The 24,928-nt window shown below is 34.0% G+C and overlaps 1 protein-coding gene across 5 annotated transcripts in view; it reads right to left on the bottom strand.

The window, feature by feature from the left end:
• Window positions 1–12,387: 12,387 nt before the first annotated feature.
• OPA1 (OPA1 mitochondrial dynamin like GTPase) overlaps window positions 12,388–24,928 on the bottom strand; it is a 104,957-nt gene continuing 92,416 nt past the window's right edge. For 2 of the 5 annotated variants that reach the window (XM_063091727.1, XM_063091752.1), the window contains 2 exons: window positions 15,599–15,668; window positions 12,388–13,395 (listed from right to left, as the gene is read on the bottom strand). In XM_063091727.1, coding sequence (XP_062947797.1) covers window positions 15,604–15,668 — 65 coding nt within the window. In that variant the 3' untranslated portion in view covers window positions 12,388–13,395; window positions 15,599–15,603. Of the gene's footprint in view, window positions 13,396–14,643; window positions 14,712–15,598; window positions 15,669–24,928 lie in introns of those variants that run through there. The other 3 variants (XM_063091744.1, XM_063091759.1, XM_063091737.1) reach the window with 2 other exon arrangements.

The raw sequence follows: 24,928 nt of genomic DNA, 5'->3' as shown, positions 1-24,928 counted from the left end.
GCATTGCTTTTCATTTTTGCAATTCTCCTTAATGTCTGGCTTGATAGAAGACAACTGGATTCTCATATCTGCTTCTGTATTCAATCTATTGTAATATATTGTTTTGGTTGAAGTATATATAGAAAACCTGGCCTCACAAAGTTATGTAATTAAAAAGAGGAGAATTTAATGCTTTTTCAGGTAATCATGAATCTTCTTCTCATATTCTGTGACTTAAACACCACTGGTCTGCCTCTCACTTTGAATGGATCTTTATCCATGCCCATTTTGTACCATCATGCATTAGCCATTCGGAAAATATGGGTTCCCTTGTTTATTCAGATCTTCTACTGTTGACAATTTCATTTTACAGTATAAAAAAATCACATACACTGATAATACCGTCTATCTTAGGAGAAATATACTGAGAAGCTGTCAAGCTTATGCTGGAAGATTCAAATTTTTCAAAATTCTCATTTTTGCTTAAATGTATAAGGTTTACCATTGGAAACAAATACAACAGACTTGTTTTCCTTGAAGTGGCAGGTTCACTCTGCTTAGTTTTGAGAAAATGTCTGCCATATGACCAAGTCTGAATTACCATAGTTTGTCTGTCATTCATTTAAGCAAAATGGTATTCTGTGAAAAAAGTGGTAGTTTAGCTTACAAATCAAACAATTGTACAAGTACTTTCCTCAAGATAATCATTATACTTTGTATGCACAGTATTTTATGTGAACCTCACAATTTGCTGGCACACTTTCTTTTAAAAACTGTGAGTACACTGAGTGAAGATGATGTAATGCCCATTAGTATAGGTTGGTGCCATTGCCTTGATTCATGCAAAGGCTCCAGTGTTATCCACCATGGCTTTTGCACAACCAGTGAATGTCAACACACAGAAAAGGGCAAATAAAACATTAGTAATATTATAGAAATTATGTTGACCGTGTGAACCACTGAAGGATCTTGAGGACCCCCAAGGAGTCCACAGACCATCCTTTATCAACTGCTGGTGCAGAGGAAGAGTTAGCATCTAAGAAGGCAGTTCACTCATGGAGAGACTCTCCAGATGCCAAAAGAGAAAAGGAAAGGATTTTATTCTGAAAATGCTTTGTATCTTGAGTGCAGCTCTGATAGCTAAAGGAATTAGAAATGCATCCTGCACTGCAGTAATAAATATTCCAGAAATTTAGTGCCAGAACCAAACTATTTGATTATATTTAGATAAATACTTAAAATAATCAGATAACTGAATTCCACTAATTTTATCACGACTATCTTATCCACCTTGTTTATATATCTTAAAGATGAAATAATAGCTCTGAAAGCTATATGCCAATTAGTAAATTTTATTTATTTACAAAAGGCAGTTTTATACAAAAACAGAATCAAAGCTTTCACAAATGTCAGCATTAGAAGGACCTTCAGTGAATATCCAATCAAACCTTCTTATTTTACCAACAGGGAAATAAAGCTATCTGAATGCAGATTTTAATCAAATTATCTTGTTTACATTTTAGATACTTCATTCTAGTAAGAGTGTGGAGGCTGCACAGGAGAGAGATGAAAATGAAGGCTTGGGGCAACAGTGGAGGTGAGACTTGTGGGCCATCTGCTCTGTGCAGAGATGGTAGGGATGTGAAGGAGTGGGTGGGTAAAAAAGATGTTAAAATAAAAACTATAGAAATTGGTGACTGGTTTCATCATTATACTGTGGAGAGGGAGATTCCTAGATTTCTGTCTTCTGTAGCTAGGTATATCAAAGTGCCTGTCACCAAAAGAGTGACATCTGTAGAAGGGACAGGATTAAGGGAGAAATGACTGGTTACATTTTGGATAGGTTAAGTGTAAAATGCCTGTGCAACATGCAAGTAGATAGTTGGAGACATGGGTTTGGAGCATGGAGAGAGGAACAGAATGGAGCTAGAGAGTTGAGAGTCCCAAGCAGGTATGGCAAGGAGTTGACCAGCCAGGGAGAATGTGTGATTGAGAACAGCAGAGTGTTGAGGGAAGGGGGGCAGGGAGAGAGGGGGAGAAAGAGGGGGAGAGAGAGGGGGGTGAGGGAGGGGGGGGAGAGGGGGGATGAGGGAGGGGGGGAGAGAGAGAGAGAATGTATGTCACAAAATATTAAATGTCAAGAAATAGAGAAAGAGGGAGAATGAATGGATATCACAAAGTATTGAATGACCTTAAGGGACCAAACAAAATAATAGAAGTGTTTGGGGAGAATTAGCAACATGGAGGCCACTGGCGTCTTAGTGAGGGGCAGTTGGCAAAGCAGCGGTAGTGGTGGTGAGGGTGTGGTGGAGAGTGTCCAGGTGGGAAAGGAAAATGCCAGCTTGGAGTGAACTGAAGAAGGAAGGGGGGTGACTTCTCTTTCAAGAGCTTGGCCATGAATGAAAGGAAAGACAGAGGGTAGTTTGCAGAAGATGCCAACTTACTTCTAGATGCTGGGATTCAGGGTTTAAAAGTTCATTTACCTTATTTCTAGTTAACTATATATTCAGGGTACCTGAACACAGTGAATTTGTGATGATATAAAATAAGAATAAAGAAAAGTCCATCCAAATTAGAAAAATGTAAATATAGCTAATGCAACAATGATACTGACTAAATACTCCCAAATGCCAAAAAGATTAAGAGCATGGCCTGGTGCCAGGCTATTAGTAAATAAGAAGCCAACCTCTTTTCTCCTTGGCCATGACCGTAAGTATTCACACATCTCACCATGTGCCCTCTCTCAGGGCTAATGGGTCCCTCTGGGCAGCCAATCAAGTCTCTTAAAAAACCTATTTTGGTTTTAGGCCTCTGCCCTTCCCTGTTCCAACACAGATTAACCCAGGCTCCTGCCCTTTTGCCTCTACAGGGAGGAGCCGCTGGATGCGAGCTGTCTCCTTGTCAGTCAGGGGTATATCAGGACTGGGTTGCCTGTTCTCAGGATTGAGGTTTGGTGAAGAGTGCCAATAAGTCAGCCAGGCTGCTTCTGTTTGGCAACATTCCTGAGGAAGCAGCGACTCTTATCTACACTACAGTTCCCACGTGCCTGCCTTCTGAACTCACAACCTCTCAAACTCTTCTGACATCCTTTGCCAACAGTGGCTTCTTCCTCTTGCCTCCAGTTGGGCAATGCAGGCCACTTACAATCAAGAAATAGTTTATAGAATAGAGTGGTGGTTAAGTGCACAGATTTGGAACCAGATTTCCAGGGTGGAAATCCCAGTTTTGCAAGTCGTAAGTTAAGCAAACTCTAACACCTTAACACAGAAGCTCCAATTTTTTTTTTTAATCTGTAAAATAGGGAAAATAATAGGGTTGTGGAAATTAAAAGCATTCATATAGGTTATGTACTAACAACAGTAGTTGACACATAATAAGCACACAATAAATACTGCTCTCATTATTTAGAAGAATTCAAGAGAGAAACACCTTCTACCTGGTTTGGAGGCAAATATTAGAATGCTTTTCACTACATGGTAATCTAGAAAATGCCTTGACTGATTTGGACCAAGAGACATTTTCCCTTATCAATAGTAAAAATGGTGTGGGGAGAACATCTTTAGATGCCAAGAAACTTACAGGCTCTCTGGGCTGGAAGAAACATTTGGGACTACCCAGCTCACTGTCCTTTCACACATCAATAGAGAGGAGGAGGTGGCTGTAATAAGGACACCATCATGTGGATGGCGGAGCATGATTACAAGGCACACCTCTTTTACTTCATGGTCCTGTGCCCTGCTCCTGCCCTTCTTCAGACATAAACACCCAAATTTGAGCTCTGTATGTGTGTGCGTGTATCGTTGCCTTTCTCTTCTCAGCAGCAGCCTTCCTTCCTAGTATAATTTCTCCAGGTAGGAGAACCATGCATGAACAAGGGATGAACTCTGTGTCATGAATCCTGGACACAGACACACACACACACACACACACACACACACTTAGTAGACCACACTCTCCTTTAGGATAAAGCATCATTCAGTTAGTGAGATGATTTTAAGTAAGCCGTGCAACAAATACAAAATAATTATTAAGATTCTGGACTACCTCTTCCTCAGTAAACATTAAAAATTAAATGTAATCTCAACATTCAGAATTCATTAAAATGTATAAAATTGGCACGCCAAGTACCATTTTCTCCTGCTGAAGCTCACCAGTGTGCCTTTCAGAACTTGAAAAAGTTTGACATTTAGAACAAAAGGCCTTTACATAAATATGTGTACCTTATTCAATAAGGGTTTTCACTTGGCACTGATTTGTCCATTGTGCTGGAAGTAGTGCATACAAGTATCTCTTTATGAATACACACACTTTTTTGCCAGCCTGTCCATGACATGAAAAGGAACTGCCAACTCAGAATAGCTGAATAGGTAAGAGAAGGGAGCTGTTAGTACACATCCAGCCCATTATGTACCTGCTCTTTTTCTAGGCTCTGCAGTCAAAGCTATGTGGGATCCCATAAAGACTTTGTCAACTAGCCAGGTGTGGAACTTCAGTCAACCTCTCTGAGCCACAGTTGACCTGTTGGTAAAATGGCGATAATGCCTACCTTAGGAAGTTGTAAGAATAAGTAACGTAACGTATTTAATGTACCTAGAATACAGTAGGCATGTAATAAATTAAAATTTCCTTCCGGTTCAGCCTCATAATAAATGAAGCTGAAGCAACTAAAAAAAATCTTTGTATTTCTAAGAATGACCAGAAATCATAATATTTTCAGAAAACTTTACTTGAGTTTTATCAACCAAATCCATTGAGGCCAAAGATTAACAGAAAGTTGTACAGTCATGTGCAGCATAACGATGTCTCGGTCAACAACAGATAGTACATATGACAGTGATCCATAAGGCTACACCAGATAGCCTAGTAGGCTCTACCACCTAGGTTTGTTGTGTAAGTACACTCTATGATGTTTGCACAACAACAAAATCACCTAATGACACATTTCTCAGAGCATATCCCTGTTGTTAAGCAACATGCCCATAGCTTAAATCAGAAGTTTCAAATAGTGACTCATGGGTGGGCAGCATGCTGGTTGTAAACATTACTCTTTGACTTAAACAAATGTTTATTAGCTTCCCACATTTAAAAATAGAGAGGTTTCACATGAACATCCAGATCCCCAACAACTTCTACAAAATGGCTGGCTTTGGAGGTATTGAATTTGTGGCCCTGGAACTAAATTCCATGGAACAGAAACAGTACTTGCCTGGGAATCAGGAAAACATTTTTTAGCTCTAACACTAGTTGAGCAAATTGCTTCTTCTCTCTGGGTCTTTTTTCTTCTTTTTTTTTTTTTGCAAAATCAGAGCTATTGCTGCTCTAAAACTGTAGTTCATTTTTTAGGTAAACAAAGCAAATCCTAGGGTAAAAAAAAGATATAACTTCTAGAAATCAAACCATAATCTATACAGTTAGTCAGGTAGTAGAAGGCTTTCAAACTATTTCAGAATATATAAATAAGTGGTTGCACAGAAGATTATCCAAACTATAGGCATCAGTATAAAAGCCATAATTTGGAAAGAGGAAAAGATTTTTAAAAAGAACTACACTATGTTTAATTACACGGGAAGGTTTAAGCTTCCCACTAGCAGATGTTGCACATGCAGACATGCTGCATATCCATCTGTTCTAGAAAGTTCCCCATTTCCATATTCTCATCTTGTAGTTTTGAGGAGGCTGAGCATACCGCGCATTATCCGTGAAGGCTTTCTGCTCGGCTGGTTTCAGACAAAGGTACCATTAACTCCCCAACCTGCAAGAAAATGATTTGACACAAAGGATTCCAAAATGTCCTCCTCTCCCTCTACAAGCCTGCAAACAAATGGTACAGGAATAAGGTCAGAAAGGAATCCCCCGCCTACCAGGCCGCTTGAATTCATTTACCTACCTCAGAGCCCATTCAGAGAAAGGAGTGGGATAGGGAACAAGAGATGCTTGGAGGCCAAGTGGAGTATGGGGGTCGAGCGCTACATTACAAGATTTGACAGGCCTTTGCCAGCCTTCAGCTTCTTTGTGTCTCTCACATAATAGAGAAACACAAACTGAGCAGCACACGATCTGTGGTTACACCCTTGGACAGAGCACATTCTTTGCAAATGCTAATAGTATTGTAGCATCCTGTCACCCGGTAACACAAAAAAGGATGTTGATTTTCACATGAACCAGAACAGGCCCATTGTACACAAGTTTGTGACCAACTTGTAGTATCTGCACATCAAAAGCCCAGCCAATCATAGAGTTCACAGCTGGCGAAGCGCACCAACGGGGGGCGCCCAATGGGGAGAACATCCACGTCCAAATGCCTCACTCCACCAATAGGGTAATAAAACCCAGTACTTTTGACATGAACGAAATTACACTACCACAATCTCGATTCAGCTGTGAACACAGCAATTAGTATAATTAGCAAGGATATAAATGTCTCAGATGTTCAGAATGAGAAATCTGAATGTATGGAAATGGGAGTGGCTTTGTGCTTGTCCTGAGAGCCTCTGAAATGGTAGAGGCAGCAAAAGGCAGGGATGTGCAATTAAGCAGCACATGAAGGACATTCTGATACATGAAAAGATAAACTCAGAGTATCTATTTCCATTATAATAGTCTTGAAAAACTAGATACATTTCAAGGTAAGAAAATTAAAGAATGTATATGAGAGTCCTGAAAATAAATTTAGTTGAAATTGTAAAGCCATCTGCTGATAACTTTTTTAAAAAAAGTGTTAAATTTATTAGAAACAAAAAGGCAGCCAAAAGTAGTAATTTGGGAAAATAAAATACCCAATCCAGGTTTTAAAAATTGGGGTAAACTTAATTCTGTATCTTAATAGTTAACTCAAAAAGATGTACAGAATCTGCACAAGATGAAAAAATTAATGCGATTGACATGTTGAAGAGAAATTGCAAAGCACCCATTTTCACTCCTAAGACTCAACGTCTGGGGTTGACATGAAATTAGAATGTACTGAATCTCAATACTGTCTTGTCCACTAGGGCCTCACATGGTACTACGCATCTCTGCTGATAAGTCTATTCTGGTGACGCAGCAGCCACCTCATATAGTTAGGGAAAACTATCCTGGGCCATTTCTGCTATGAAATGAGTTAGCTCATTTTGCACTTTCTAGGTGTATCATGTGCCCTAATTAATGCAATCCTAATATCAAAAACTTGTTTTTTGTTTTTTTTCCTAACAGTTTTGGAAAGTGCATATGCTTGTAATCAGATTGTTTTCAAATTTTGATTTTACTACTCCCTAGAATGACCTTGTGCAAGTTACTTAAAACCTTGTTGAGCCTATTTCCTCATCTATAAAATATAGTCTATGATAATGGACGCAAAACACAAGACATATTGGTTTCCTTGCTCTGGATTCAAGTTCTCTTCACAACTTCAAAATCTAAAAGGAAAACCAAAAATGTTTCCTGGGTTGGCCCTGTGGCTCACTCGGGAGAGTGCGACGCTAATAGCGCCGAGCCCGTGGGTTTGGATCTTATATACAGATGGCCAGTGTGTTCACTGGCTGTGCTTGGTGCAGACCAACCAAGGGTTGCGATCTCCTTATGGGTCAAAAAAAAAAAAAAAACCAAAAATGTTTCCTGGGACCAACCCTTGGCAAGATACCGACAAATGAAAAGCCTTCAGAGGAGTTTCTAGATGGATCCCAAAATACTAATGGCTGGTTATAAACACTTCTTCTACGGAGTTCTTAGTCCTGCTGAGACCATTATAATAGGCCATTAGTAAGGATGTGTTAATATATTCCTGGAATGGCTACAAACTTAGCCATCTCTCTGCACTCTTTTTCCCCAATACACATCAGGCACCTTTTTCTCCTGTTGGTGTTGCTCATGGCAGTGGGAGGTGGGTACACTGTTGTCACTGGGTGTGGGCCACAGTTTTGAGATATTGGTAAGTTGATTTCTTATTTTTACTATATGTAAATTGATTGGAGAAAAAATTATATATATTTGGCATGCAAGGGGATTGGCTGTGTACCATCTGGAGCATTACGGCAAGCGTGAGCACTTACGATGTAAGTCCTCTAGACTTAAGTCCATTTCTTAAAGGAGAAATAGTAAGCACTGCATTTTATTAATGGTACAGGACTATTTCTGTGTTAAAATGTATGGAAAAGAGAGATTAATAAGAAAAAATGGAACGTAAACTAAGGGAGCAAAAAATGGTTAGGTTCATTCCTACAGTTGAGACGTAAATTAATTTCAGCATTTCCTGGCAGCTAAAGCAAAGAAACTGGGAAGGTCTAGAGTTCTTATCATCAGAAGGAAAGCAGTATATACATTTGTCTGGAGGGGGAACTTTGCTGGCATGAAATTATCTAGAAACCTTTATTTTAATGAGTTTAAGTGATAACAAAGATACGTCATTAGGTTAAACTGCAAAAGATATTGTGTATTTTCTTCAAATAGATGCCTCATACAGTAACTGTCTGTAAAAGCCGAAGGCATAATATTAGACAGATTAAAGGTAGGTAAGTAGTCCGGGCAATATTTTGCTTTCTGATGATTTGGCCTCTTCCTCAGATGAATTTTAGCAAAGCAAGAAGATGGAGTTAACTTACTCCCTATGTGCTTTCTCACAAATATAAGAGGTCTCAATGAGCTTTCAGCAATTGCTAGATTACATAAGCCATGGACATATTTTCTGCTAATATGGATAAAATTCTAATTTCTATGTTGTTGCTCTGTGATTTAGTAACCATAAGAGTGCAAGAGTAAGCAGCAGAATGATTACTCTGCTTTGAACACTAAGGAGTGTAACTTGTATTCTTAATGCAGTCACAAGACATATGCTCTGTGGGAGGCTGCTGGCAGTATCACTACATGGTGACTGGGACTTCAGTGGTGACACTAGCCTAGTTTTTTCAAAAAAAGATTTTGGAATCTTCTCAAATACTTGGATAGCAATCAGTTTACACCTGGGCTAATGAATTAAAAAAAAAAAATAACAGCAACAACAAGAATTCTTTACCATAAAGAATGAAAGAACAACTTTGCTTTAAAAACATTTAAAAGTAGTAGTTACCAGTAGTAGTGACAGTGACTTGATTTGAAATGAACCCTAACACTGGTACTATAGAATGTGAATATAACTCACAAGAAGTCTTTCAGAGGTCTTTCATGTACACACTCTCAAATTTTAAAGCAAGTAACTCAACTCTATCACTATCCTACTTTTTAACTTTTAACAATTTTTGTAGCACTTAAGTTTTCCACATTTATGAACTTAGTCTAATATATGCAGAACATATGACCATCTTAGATATAATAAGTTGGATATGTGATTATTTCAAAACACATTTTGTAATCTAATTAAAAATACATCTGTATTATATATAAGCAAATAGTAGTTACTTCAATTTGATAAAGATATTAATTCTTCAATTGGACATGCTAAAAGAAAACAAATAGCTCTTAAATCTTCAGTAAATTCTTCAAATTTTTTTTATACATGAATATTTTGAAAATGAATTGCACAAAGCATGAAAACTTAATTTAAAATACAACTACTTCTTAGGCCTTATACTTGGATTGGTCTGTTGGCACTGATAAAGGAAATAAATGCTAATATGGCCACAACATGTTCTTACCTGTGCACCTTCTCAAGGAATTTTTAAAAAAGAAGTCTCGACATTTACTGACCACAAATATACCTTCCTCCAGCTACTGTGTACTATTTATTAATGAAATCATGGCTTCAAATCTTTTCCCAGATTTAACTTTAGCCAAGTGTAAGAATCCTGGAGAAGGCACACCTACACTTTACTTTACTGTACATATCTAATGATCAACAAATATCTAGTAAGCATCACTTATGAACAAAGTTCTGGGAGGAATTAAAAAAAATGAGCAATAGGAGTTAATTATTAGGTGGCAGAAGGCATTAAGTGATCTTTAAGTTTCTTTCAGTTCTAAGACTAAGTTATAATGTTTTAGTAAGCCTTATATATGACTGAATATGTTATGAATATGTAATGAAAATAATGGCCATGGCAGCAAAATGCAATTAAAAAATGTTTTTTTATGTTTCTTCAAAGAAAATACCAAAATGTTTTGACAAATACCAAGCTATGAAAAAAAGCACTGGTTGACCATCGATTTCAACTGTGAAATGCGAGCATGTGAAATTCAAGCTTTCAGAGAACAGCCACATTAAGAACTTGTTAGACTATGAATTTGGTTATACTAAGGGGTCAAATAATGACCCTAAGTACACAGGTTTCTCTCTCTCTCCCTTATTAAAACAGAAAATTTAAAAGATGCTCTCCAATAATAGAATTATAATTAGATTTAAGTATTTTTTAATTATTCATCTACACAAATGATCTTAGATCAAGCACAGGCAAATTATAAGTTGCAATAATATCTACATGTAGTGTGAAGGTTTTTAAAAAATAATACAAAGTTCATTTACAGTGCACAAGTGAAAACAAGGTAAGTTTCAAGTACTTAAACAACATATAGCCATGATTACTCAAAATGTAAGCATATTTTTAAGCACATTTCTCTGTACTATTAAAGTACCTGAAACTATAACATATACCAGCTTAGAGAATTGAGATTGAAAACCATTACTTTGATCCCTTTTATTAGAAAGCAAAAACACCATATTTATTTTCTCAGATAAATACATCTAAAACAAATAAATACAAAATTATTAACTAATTAAGGAATGTGCCTATTAAACCTATACTCTGAATCTTATCATATGTCAAATTCTCAAACTATAAGGTTAGGAAACACCACTTTCTGCAATGTTCTCTACTACTTTTTACACTGTTCATTTGCATTTGGATGCCAAATAATTTGTGGGAAGGAGTATATCAGACTAAAGCCTGGAAAACGGGGACAATGCAAAGAGGAGAGAATATAATTAAGGTATTAGAAAGACTAACTGCTCCACCTATAACTATAGCTCAGTTGGTTCAACTGTGAAGCAGCAAGAACCGCTTGTTTCCTAATGTGCATTGCCTACATACAATGATTTTTAAAATTGATACCCTGACAAAATTAATTTTACATATAATCTATTTACAACTGTCAATCTTCTATATGGAGCTTTGTTCACTCCATTCTTTGCAAATTCTAACATGAAAAACAAAGTGATTTCTTGTCTAGTTAGAATTTAACTTCTGTACGAGGGTACCTTAAAACGTTTGTGGAAAAATAGTTTTGAAAGATATTATGGATCTTTCCATGACTTTTTGAAATAACCTTGTATATGGGATATCTGAATGTTATTTTTTTGTTTCAATTTGAATCATTTCTAATTTTTGAACTACACACACAACACACAGGGTTTACTGTAGAGACAATTTTATTTTCTCATTCAGTAACATCTGCATGTAATAAATACCTAGCTTTCAAGAAAAAAAAAAGCATGCTTAGTATGAGATCAGCTAAAACGAAAAAAAAAAAAAAAAAAAATCCATGAAAGAAGTCATATGACTGACAGGGAAGGGGAGAATATTAAGATACGGGATTTTTAATAATATTAATTTTTTCATCTATTTATATATTTAAGCTTATAATACTAATTTCCTAAAGAAAAAAAAATAATAAAGATCTTCCTCTCGACTTTTAAAAATTTATACAAAGAGATGTGATAAAACCACTGACTAACATCAGCCTTTTGCTTGGGAGAAATCTGTGCAAATACTGCTAAGGGTGTTTTTTCCTATCCATAGTTCACAGAAATAAAAACAGTTCCTATTTCTTTTTTTTCTTTAGATGTAATGTGTAGTTGCAATGGTTATGTTTTATAAATGAAAAAATATTCATTAATATTGCATGATGTCTGCTTCAGTGAGGGGGTTTACCTACCCACCAGCACTGGTTAGCGGGGTTTAACCAGTGAGGTCATTTCCTAATTTTCGTACAGAACATCATGGAGCTCTACTCTCTTTCTGTTCACTACTCTCCCTAGACCTCAAAGAAACACAAAAGTTCCCTTGATTACTCATCTACCAAATAACAATGTATACTGCTAATACTTGCTTAAAACTGAATCTATTTTTCTTACCAAACAGTATAAAACAAATATTTACTGAATTCCCAGTTTCTGAAATATTTTGTGATATCCTCCAACCTCGTATATTAAGTATCAGATCTTGAGGAAACACAACGAAGAATGTACTAATGTTTAAAAAAAAAAAAAAGTAAGGGATGGCAAAGGAATTGTTACCAAAAAAACAATTCCAAGAAAACTATAAAGTTAAGTAAACTGCAAAGTAAAAACTGTCACACAATGGGCATTTTATTAGCATAATAAAGGCTTGTGAAAAGGTAGCATTTTTAAAATAAAAAGTGACATATTTCTTCGCTTTAAAGTCCTCTAGCCAATACAAAAATATTTATATAAAACACATGAAAATGTTGTGAGGGTATTATTGTAATTTAACTGCAATGAGTTAAACTTAAAATTAAAAAAAATATATATTCAGCTAAGAGGGGGATAGTCAACATTATTCTAATTGTTGAGATAATTTCTATTTAAAATAGTCTTATGAAAGAAAGTCTTTTCCTGATGCCTGGTTGAAATATGTGACAGTATTCTAAATGAAATTAGTCAATCAATTATCCTTAGTCTTCCCATCCTGTGTGATAATCCAACAGGAAAAAAAAAAAAAACCTACCATTAACAGAAAGCCTAACTTAAGTGTACAACTTTCAAAACAAATTAATTTCAAATGGATACAGAGTATAAAAACACAAACTGAATCAAATAGGTAAACTGCTACTGACCTAGCTTTCAAGGCAAATTTCTAAGCTGTGCAATAAAGGGTTGAAATTTCTTTCACTGAATGTACACTAACTTGTTATAATCCAAATTAACCTAACTTGAGGCATTCGTCTGTTAACCAGTTTTCTTTCATGTGGTAAATAGAAAGTAAATTATCATGATCAAATAGTTCCAGGTTATAGAACATTACAGATACAGACTATGACCAAGTGGGCTACCTTAATTTTATGTACGTCGATAACTTTACAAAAATCACTCTAAGCTTTATTTCAAAACACATGGCATTATATTTCTGGAAAAGAAACTGACATTGAGTAACATCAGTTAATAAATTAAACTAGTGTCACCACAAATGAGACAACAAGTAGAGAGCAAGTTTCTTATCTTCAAGGACTGAATCTAATGGCCATATCAATGATATTATCCCTCTTCGTCACTTCAATACAATAAAATAGGATGTTAATGCCATTTCCACTGTTCTTCCATTCAAAAGGCAGCTGATGTTTAAAGCGTTTGCAACACGCAAAAATTATTGTTATCCCATGACTTTATTGTATGTTTAGAAAGGTGTAATAGCAGAAGAAAAAGAGGCAGGACAAAAAACTTTGAAGTTTTCTTCTTCAGATGTATGCAGAAGTGATTACGTTACAAGTAGGATTCTGTAAAAATAAACCCATTTGATAAATTTAGGTCTGGAGAGACAAATGCAAAATTTCCAAATAAACTTTATTACTGCACGATCATAAAAATATTGAAGCTTAACGCTTAAGTTTGCTAGTCATTACAATTATTTAGAATATCACCTACCATAATGTTAGCATGATTTTATCAAACATGATATATGAATAAAAAAATATACTGGATTTCATTTCTTACAGGACAAGAGTTATAAACATTAAAAGTGACTGGCAGAGAAGAATCTGTATATGGCTATGTTATTCTACATTGTTATACACGTCTTCATCAAATATTAGAACTATAATTAATTAAAACTATTTTTTTTAAAAGCAAAACCATCAGGCTGAGAAACTCTGCACAGATTAAAACTATAATTGAGAAACTATTCTTTAAGATGCTTGGTAACTTTTATAAAGTAGTCAGAATGAAGCAAGGCTAACATTTTGCCAGATTTATTTTCTTAATGGATCTGCAGGATACAAAATAGATCATCTGTCCAAGTCACAGATATTTTGTAACAGTTCACAGAGTCACAAATCACTAGGGCTGGGAAAGGCCTTAGAGTCTATAGACAGGTAGGAAACAAGGAAAATTGGGATGGTTTCCTAATGTGCAAGACCTTGCCATGCACAAATATCATCACAACCTAGCTCTTAGGACTACCCTGGCTTGCTCTTTAGACACACTTTGCAACAGCAACTCTAGATGTCACTGACAAAGTTAAGAGAGAGACACTATTATACAGCTTTAGGCTTCCTCATTTCATTAAAAAACCAGAAATATACCTTATTTTTTAATACGATTTCTGTGGCTTCCATGAATTTTTTTCCCAAAAGCCACATCTGTAAACAAATATGTCATGTAAACTGTGGTACTAAAGAGGAGAACATTCAAAAATGTTTATTTCAAATAAACATACTAAAAATGTTTATTTCTAATAGTAACTATTCATAGTTAGCTATCATGACTAGGATAACATTGTGACACATTATGGATTAAAAAATTTTTTTTCACACACTAAAGACATAGAAGACATTTACAAATATAGAAACACGTTAAAAACATCAAAATTATTTTGGTTTGTGTTAAATATGATTATGTGTTTTTGTATATACAGAAACAAATAAAACAAAGTAACAAATATGTAGAAACAAACACAACAGTATAACAAAGGATTACTCTAAGGTTTTCAGCTTTCTGCATTCTCATTCACTGCTGATGTACTTACTGTTGTGAATGACGATGTAGGACCTAAGTTGTGCTTCCTTTTCTAGCTTGCTTCTCAAATATATTTCCCCTACAGTAGAGGGGAATAGGTAGTTTGGTTTAAGGGCCTTTTGTGAACTAAACTGAGTACAGCTAGGGAAGGAAACTTTCACATTTCTACTCCTTACATTTCTGACCATGCGGTTCTTCAGGCTGCCTTTAGGGTAAGGCTCACTGATAAAGTGATGAACTATTTTAAATTGGTAATGGCTTAATTATAGCATTTTTCTTTTCTCAACTTCTTCACTAAAAGGAAATGACTTACTGATTATAATTCTTGAGCAATAACTAAAAATTAACTATGCTACTAAGGGAAGTCCTTAAATATATATTTTATTAGGAACATGCTTATAATGCCAGACTGTAGAATCAGATGAGAGGGACAACACATTAAGCAAAGAACTAAATTTTAAGGCTATATCAATTATTTCAAACAAGAGAAAGGCTTTAAATGGTTTTAAACTGAAGAGAATAAGATTAAGAATAATAATTAAAATTTTTAATCAAGCCAAATAAATAAAAAGATTTGCTGGTTGAATATTTAACATATACATAACTATCCATAGACTATGAACAACGAGGAATAAAATAATGACAACTACAGTTCAATTTTTACATCCAGAAGATAAGGCTCATCTGCATATTATAAAATATCTTAGCTTTTTGTTCACTGTAGTTCTGTTTAAAGTAAGTACCAGAGGATATTTTTAGTTCAGCCAGAAGTAATCAAGTTATTCAAAGGAACATTATACATATGAAATTCAGAAGCTAGTTTCAAGGATACATGCCATAAAAAATTATTATGTCATGAGGAGAAAGCAAGATATAGTTAAGAAGAATAATAAACTATTAAGATAAGTTTAAAATATAAATTTTGCATTTTGTCAGTACCAATGCAGTAAGAGAATTTTTACTCACTTAATTTATTTCTCCTGATGAAGAGCTTCAATGAAAGCATCAAGTTTTTCTTGAATTTCTCTAACTTTCTCTGGAGATAAAAATATAAATCAGAAAAATAATTATTTACTAAATGGTTTGGTATACTTCTTTAAGTATTGGGGAAAACGGAAAAAACTAGAGTCTTACCATACCACCTTATACCCAAATAAATTTCAGATAGATTATAGTAGTAGCTCTATGCCATTTTTTGGAAGGGAGAAGAGGAGAGTTGTGACAGACCCTTTTGAGAATCTAATAAAATTTATGGACGTTTACATAAAAAAAGCGTGTATAGATAAATGTACAATTATGCATAGAATTTTAAGGAATTCCCAGGTTTTCTGAAGCCCAAGGACTCAGTCAGCAATGCCTGGAACAGAAGTAAATATAAAACAACGAAACTACTTTAAAAAATTAAAAGAAAATACAGGTGGGTATTTAACTGGCCTTATTTGGGAAATGACTTTTTATGTATACAATAACAGGAGGAACCACAAAGAAAAAGATCAACCAATATGGCCACATTAAATTGTACAATCTATATCTCAAAATGCCATAAAATTAAAAGATAAAGGAAACCGTGTGAAATATTTGCAACAACATAAGGGCAATAATATTTAAAAAATACATATAAAAAAGCACTTTTCCAGCTATGAATGAAGAAAGAAAAGTTTAAAAACACCAAAGCTACTAAAGGCAGATTTACATTACTTATGTGATTCTAGGTTTCCATGTTTTTAGACCTCCAAATAAAATCTATAATTTCTCTCTGAAATGTAAACTTCTTCCACAAATATGAACTATTTACAGTACATGCCAATCTTCTATTAAAAGTGGAAAAATCATGACTTATACTCCTTCATTGCTAACTTAATCATACCTCCTATTTAAAAGATAAATTATAGTAAGCATGATAATGAATGCATTTGTTCTTTTAACACAATTTAATATATCAGTGGGAATTATCAATTAAGTGAGTTGACTGGTTCAAAGCTAGTGAACTAGAGGCAAAACTGGCAAGCATTCTATTTTCTATTTATAGGAAAATCATATAAGATACATTTAATATTCAACAGTTGTATCTTTTACATTTAAAAGTAAATAACCTGCAATTGAAGATATAAGTATCCTTTTTTAACAACAAAGCAACTTTAGTGGAAAAACTGTCCTTTTATGAATTCTTATTAGCTTTTCAGGATCTCAACAAACCCTATAAAAGCCTTTATATACATATAAAGAACATAATGTTTTCATATTATTTTTTCAGTAATTTAACACTTCTAATTCTTGGTATTAGATTGAGACTAATGAAAAATCTGTGGAGGAAAAAACTCTACTGTTTTAATCAAACTATTTACTGAAAAAATATGATAATATTTATCACAAAGACAGCATTAAGACCTTACATATAAAATCAAACTATAGAAACTAGAAAAAAATAACCTCAACCCATTTCTTAGGTAAGTCTGTATTTTTTGGTAGGCTGACTTCCATTTCTTAAACAGCAGTCAAACCAGTAAACATACCTGCTTTACCAAAATAAGGCCACATTCTTAGTTTTAAAATTAATTCATCTAGTTGCTTAGAAACAGCTTAGACTATTTCTTTCAATAACTATTTAGAGAGTTTCACATAAGTTCATCAGCTGAAGAAATTTTTAAAAAGGGGGGAGGGTAGGAGAAAACAGTTTCCTAATCTGTCTTAAAGAATTTTGGAAATGAATGGGTCTTTTAACTTAAATAGCATAACACATGGAAATCTCAAGAAGGAGTTTAGAGCCTCAGCAGCTCCTCTAAAAATTTCAATGAGAAATATTTCTACTTGGGAAAGCTATACTGTATGAACAGAGGAAATCCAATTCCATTTGATACACAATTTGAGTACAAAAGGGCAGCTGCAGAGCCAGCTCTATCCACCCTTTTGTCCTATCAATGACCTCTATCCTCAACTGGACAGACTATCTGCAGGAGCATGGTAGTCATGTTCACTCACAAGAGACTGTTCAGAGCAAGATCTATTTGTATTGAAAGATATCAAGAGGCACTCTGATGCAGGTGTCGAACTCTGTAAGGCCTAAATGAAAGTCAAATTTTTCTAAAACTAAGGGGTAAGCAATTTTTTTCTAAATGAAAGTAAAAGGAATATTTATTTTAATATGAAAACCACAGAATGGAAAATTGCCAAATTTCTCTTTAAAAGCTATGTTTTTACAAAATATTTCATAATTAGAATATCGGAACATAGTACCACTACACCTTAAAACCTCAGTAATGATAAAGGGCACTAAAGTAAGTTACTATGAAGTAATGGGGACGGGGGTGTGGAGGGAGAATGGAGGTAAATGTTAAAAGAGAAAAGAGCAACTGTGATAAATGCATCCTTTTAACACTAACTTAGAAACATTCATTGTTTTGTTTGTTCTTGCACACTTATACAACACACTTGATGGAGTGATATTGGGGACACTGATGATATCCTTCGTTTGAGAAGCATTCCTTGCCTATTCTCTAAGTCTATGAAGTATCTACTATGTTTTGGGTGTTTTCAAATCTGACATTTCATGTGATCATCATATGACCCTGCAGGTATCATTGCTAAGAAGGAGGACATTAAAGCTTGGAGGGTTAGCACTGTCCACATTCCTGATTCAGAAACACATACTACATCTGCTACCATATGCTAACTCTAAATGATGACAAAGTCGGTTTGTTTCAAGTATTACCTTTTATGTGAAATAAGACATATTTTGGTAAAACAGGGAACAGAACAGTTCCTGTAATGCCCCAGTATTGCAGTACTTTCAAATTCCAAAATCTTACTGTTTAACTATTTCACCATTTGAAACTGCTTTTTCACAGATATGTATGTATAGATCAGCATGGATAATTATAAAGCAAACTCCCTTTTCTATTAAATATTTGAATTAAATATTCATAACTAGAGAATTCTTATAAAATGTGTGATTTACTTGATAAATTAAACCAACTCAGGAAGAGATTAACAAACTGTTATTTCTGTTACACAGAAATAGTAAATTCTACATATAGTGAATACTGAGTCTATTTTCCATTTATCCAATGTTTACTTAAAAGATGAGCTACTTCAAACATTAATTCATTGTGCTTCTTGATTGAGTCATGAATATTCCCATAATCCCCAACTCATAATCATCAGTCTCAGTGAATGAAGTTCCTTCTCTTTTTTTTCTTTTCTTCAGATGACTTGACACCCATTCAAGTTTTGGGTCTCTTTATCTCCACATGAAATAATAATGCTACTTTCATTTTCTTTTTGAGGCTTCTGATACTTGTTCTAAAAGTCTCAAATATAGACTAATCTGTAATTAGGTTTTGAATACACTGTGAATACCAAAAGGCCAAACCTAGGAAAAGGTTCACTTCAGTAGTAAACAACAGTTCAGAACAGGAATAAAGAACCACACACAAAACACTACCACATGCACTGAAATAAATCTTTTACAACTTGTGATGTTTTTAAAGAAAGCATGAAGAAACAAGAGGTTCACTTACTAATGCAGTGTACTTTAAGTAAACCACATATCCAAAGATCCAAATGTACCTTAACAGAACTGTTTTATAACATGCTGCATAAGCACTTTGTACCAAGCTTCAGGACACCTTGTAGGTGAGATTCTTTTGTAAAAAGCTATTCACTAAAGGACTGAAAATGAAAGGAACACATCTTATTATGTAAAGTATGTTTTATTAGACAATTACACTATGTAAGTGCCCTTCATTTAAAGGAATCTAGGGTATGGGGAAACAAGGAAAGAAAAAAAGGTGAACAAGAGACCACAGTCAAGATTCTCAAAATGTCAGTCAAAATCTTAAATTTAACCCAAGAAAACAAAATTGTGCATCTTTTACAGGTGATGAAAGGGTGCACCAAAGAGATATAGTCAGAAGTATATAGCTAAATCTAGCACTTAACTTCTGAATTTTGGCCCTATAGTTTTTTTCCTAGAATTAGGCATGATTATTTTTAAACAGACTTACTGATAAAGACAAACAGAATACTTCTGCTTGTTACAGAAGGAGGCATCAATTCATATGTCCTGGAGAGCTGTTTAAGACTGGTACAGTACTTTCAAAGCTAGGATTCCTAGAATTCTGGGTTGTGTGAAGGCTGGGTTATTTCCATTATTTCAAAAATTCAAATGGAAGTCTTTGGACTAGAATTACATCCTTTATCCTACCAACTGTTTATTTAGGCTGATTTGGGGCTGTAACTGGTAGCTATATGTTTCTAGTTTAAAAAAAAGTGTATTATTATAGACAAAGTGTTTTAAAACACGGACTTCACAAGAATATACAATAATGAAAGAAATGTTCGATAAAAAAAATGAGGACTGCATGGTCTAACATCTCTAATAATCAATGAGGCGGTTATTTTACATGATTTTTATAAAGGAGAAACACAATGTAATGTATACTTTATAAGGTATATGATAATGTGGTATCTTGCTTATAACTATGGGCAAGTCATAGTCCTAGTTTACCTATCTATAAAATGAGGGAATTTGTCTAGAAGAATTAAAAGCCCACATTACTTTAAAACTTAGGAGTTAAATATACCATTCTAATTGATTACTTGCTTCTAATTGCATCATCTTAAACTTTATCCACTTTTTGTTTACTTCTTAGTATCTTTTTATTTATTTCATGTTAATCTTCTGGTTAAAAATGTAATCACTAATTATAAAATTGTTCTTATGGGGATACGTAATTCATTTTGGAAAGATCATTTCTATAATACTTGTTTTCTAAGAATCAATGTGGGGAACTACAGGGACTACTTATAGGAATTATCTACTTTTTAAAAAGTCTATCATTTAAAATCACTCAGCCTAGCACAATATTTGCTATGTAATAGATACCCACGGATATTTATTCATTGTTCATTCATTCACTGTTGAGTGATCTAACTTAACCAATACTTAATTCAAACCTTAAAGATGATTATAAAAAAATTTGCTATTTTATGACCCCAAAACAATATGATTTAGAAAGAAAGCTGTCTTTAAAAAGTTTCTGAGGTAAATTACAACTTATGTCTGCTAAATATATAAATAGTTCAATAGCGACTTGTGAGAAATTTAGTTTTGTTTTTTTAAAATAATTCTTTTAACATAAGCATTTCTATCAGGATCCTATTGGCTAATGCAATCAAAACCTCTTCAGACACCTTTTATATATTTTGAAGCCTATTCCCCAAAGGACTTCAGTGTGGATGAACATGGAATAGCCTTATACTGAGGATTTTACACTTGTCAGACCCTTCAACTTTCATAGGTGAATGGCAACCCTAATTACAGCTCAACTAATTATTAATGATTATGGATCTGCTTTAACTAACAACAAAGAGTAGTGCCAGTCCACGTACTTGTCAATGTCAATGAGTGTGAAACCTTGAACTTTTAGTTTCCTGATACTAAAAGGCTCAGCTGCAAAAATAAAAAATATTTATGGAAGATTGTATGAGGGCTATATAATTCATCTATTTCTCCCAATACTATATATTTCATTTTTAGATAAGCCAAACCAAATAGCTATGTATTTGAACTGCATCATTTTGATTTCCCCTAGAATTGCTTATGTTATCAGCCTATATTTATGAACATTAATAAAGAGCCCTATTAAATCATTCATGATTATACGTAGTCATCTGATTCATTATATCATCTAACTCTGTCTGCTTTGAGAAGACTGATATGAGAAATTTCTCTCAGGTGTGAATGGTGGAAATGCCTATGCTTTTCCTAAGCAACTGTTGTGCTGTCTGATGGCCACCATGAATCATATAATCAACTTTGCTTTCCATTTTGCATTGGCCACTAGGAAGCTCAAGGCTAAATTTGCAGTTTACCTCTAGCAAAGTTTATAGAACCCTTCAGCATGTATTTTGAGGGGTACTGATTTTATCCCAAGGTTCACTTTATTTCACTTGCCTGGATTTTCCCTTTCCTTCTACCCAGCTCTTTCACTTAAGTATTTTTATCTTTTGCATAGAATACATTTTTGTAAGCTGTTTCAAACCCTATTTGGCATAGGCCATGGCATTAATAAACTAACAAGCTAGTTTGCAGAAGATATACTTGGTGTGTAGAAGATATGATGTATTGTGTGAATCAGTTGGCTGATTCACAATATACCATAAAATTCTAAAAGTGATCTTCTTATGCTTGTAATGCTTTTTAAATCAGAAATTCAAGAACATTCTGCAGGGCAGGGGGGCAATATCTGTCACATGTAACCTTCAAAAATTTTTCTGCATAAGAGGGAAAACCCAGCAACTTAAATATGTATTCCTATTTATTTTCAGCAACAGAAGTAAAAATGATAAATTTTTATGGAATTCATGATCATCTTTATAATTGCAAAAGTTAGACAGATTCTATCACATGATTACAATCATCTACTGTGAATTTATTCTGCATCCAATACGTAAAATGTTCCATATTAATTATATCAGTCAACTCAAATCATGGCAAAAAAAACTGTAAAATTTATTTTATATGCTAACTCATCAATAATATATTGCTTTATTTTCTCAAAAAAAAAAAAGGTTAAAATACACCATTTCAAAATTAATACATCTGTTTTGCCCCCAATGAAAAACCTAAATATAAATAGAGTTTTAAAAATGTGATTTATGCAATTAATTGAGAAGACTAAAAATGATCAATAAAATGTCTCAATCAATTAAAAATGCTTTACAAAAAATTCATTAGTTTTTTCTTTTCTATTTTACTCTTATTCTTAAAAGTATATCTTACTCTGAATTTTGTTAGGAAAGAAGAAATATTTTAAGAAAAGGAAACCACCCAGGCAGCCCTTAAAGAGATAGGACATCATTTATCACCTGCAAAGACAGATTTATAAGAAAAGGGCCCCTTCTGTTCCTTTAAGATTGAAAAACAGATGGGAAGTGAATGGACAGTCAATGGGACAAGAAAACACAGGGGAGGTGCTGCTGTATGTATGTTCCCAGCATAAGAAAGAGGTCAAGATTGTAACTGCATGACTGGGTCCTGGAAAGGGTCTTTCTTCAAGCTGTTACAAAGACAAACGCTGTTCCTCATCCTGCTGTCAAACTGTTATAAATATTGGTTTGTCAAAAGACCCTCAGTGCTGAAGCTTTAAATAGGAGGCGTAACAGAAGAATGAATCATGAGAATGATTCTTAAACAGTCAGCTCATTAATGTACTTTTAAAAGTAAAAGAAAATAACATAAGATTGGAGAATGTAATTCTTATTTATGAAATGAACTAAAAATTTATGAAAAATATGGAATTAAAAATTGCAGATTTCAATAAAGTTATGAAATGACTTTCAATCACTTTCAATTGAAAATTTTCCTTTTCAAATGAGATGAAAAGTAAAAATAAAATACAAGTCATACCTCTTAAATAAGATGTTGCATTAGAACAAAGTATTATTAAACTTATCAAAAGGAGAACAGGTATTCTGTTAGGCTGATCTCGCAAGTTCTGTTATGTATCACATTAACTATGTAAGAAAGCATCATTAATAATATTGGTTCCATAAGTCAGAATCAGGCTCAGAAAAATGAAAGTAACTTCAGAATTAATTTCGCATATTCATTACATTTAAAAAATCACCTTTAGGTTTTAAATCACAATTTCTTTTTTTCTGTAGAAAAGTAAAATCACAAAATTCAAACAGCAACGAGAAAATACATAGATTTATAAACCTAAATTAACTTTTTTGAGGAATGAAACCATTTTGTACCTCTTTAGGAGACAAACTCATTTAGATTCTTGATGATTACTTTCACTTGGGGAGTAGGCTCTAAAACTAACACATACTTAAAATAATACCAAAAAGAAAGCCAAATTATATTAACTCGGTTATCTATGGTCACCCACAAACACAAATCCAGAGACTAAAGATGAACAAAATACCAAAACAATTCTACAAAGAATTATCTCTATCTCTAACAAATATTGTTAGCCCTAACTTTGCCATAAATATTTATGTAACTGGCTAAATAATTTACCTCAATGAACATCAATTTCCACATCTAAACAATGGGGATAATATCTTACATGCCTCATATGACTTTACAAGACATAAACGGAAAAACATATCAAGTTTTGTAAACTGTAAAGCACTATACAGATGTGAGGGACAGTTATGAGAGTTTCAAGCAGGATATGGATTCTAAAGTACCAAATGGTGAGTTACATGGGAATATTTTCTGTTACTGAATGCTTGCCTGAATTATTGTTTTCTCTTAACTTTTAGTAATCTTGGAAAAACAATTTCAGTACAAGTGAGAATAAAAGATTATGACGTTAAGAAGTGAGAGATGGTTAAAAGTAGAGGCAGCAGGCAAACATTCAAAGACTTTTCCTGTGTAAAAGAGAATCAAGATCAAAAGTAGCTAGACTGCATGGAATGATCAATCCACTAGTTTTAAGATGAGAATGACTTGAGCATTTTTGAAGAAAGGAAGGAAAGACATAAAGAAGACACAAGCACACATAGGAAGGCCAGGGTCCTGAATATAGGCGGGGGATTAACTCTCAAAGGAGAGTGATTTTCAGTACACGTTATGCTACAAAATGGTCTCTGGAATACTTGAACTATACAGAGTAACTGGTACCATAGATTTAATTTTTACTAATGATGCTTATTCCTCTTAATGAACACGGTTGAAATAAGTTTATATGAAGAAAAGGATGAGAAATTTAGCCCACTCTGGTAGATAAAAATTAGAAATGAAGATGTGGGAGTATAAGAGGGAGCCAACCTAAGAGCTCTTCACGAAAAATGTGTTCCAGAAATTATGCCCCTAGGACTATACTCCAAATTTTGTTAAACTACAACGTCACACTGATTTCTCTGTGTGGTGACAACTATTTTTAAAATTTTGCCATTTATATTTTCTAATTTTCCACAATGCATATGTACTAGTTCTGTGATAATAAAAAAAATGTTAAAACAAACAGACAGACAAAAACCCCCTAAAATTCTGGTAGTCTACTTGGTAAAGATCTGTCTAAAGACAGGTCTGTACATGTCACTTAAGAGTATGAAGTGATTCCATTAAAAGGAGACTACAGATGAAAAGACTTTAACTCTTGGCCTAAAAAGGAGATTTAACTGAATTTAGTAAAACTAGCAAACTTGTTTCTACAAGTCAAAATACTAAAAGTAGGGAGTAGATAAAAGAGCTCTTCTAAGAGAAATAAATATTCTGTACGTAGGAGGTAACAATAAAAGATAGAAAATCTATTATCTAAAATTGGTTGCACAAGCTTG

The sequence above is a fragment of the Cynocephalus volans genome, chromosome 1 (genome assembly GCF_027409185.1).
Source record: "Cynocephalus volans isolate mCynVol1 chromosome 1, mCynVol1.pri, whole genome shotgun sequence".
NCBI lineage: Eukaryota > Metazoa > Chordata > Mammalia > Dermoptera > Cynocephalidae > Cynocephalus > Cynocephalus volans.
Note: the sequence above shows the minus strand (reverse complement) of the source record. Positions and strands in the feature narration are given on the sequence as shown.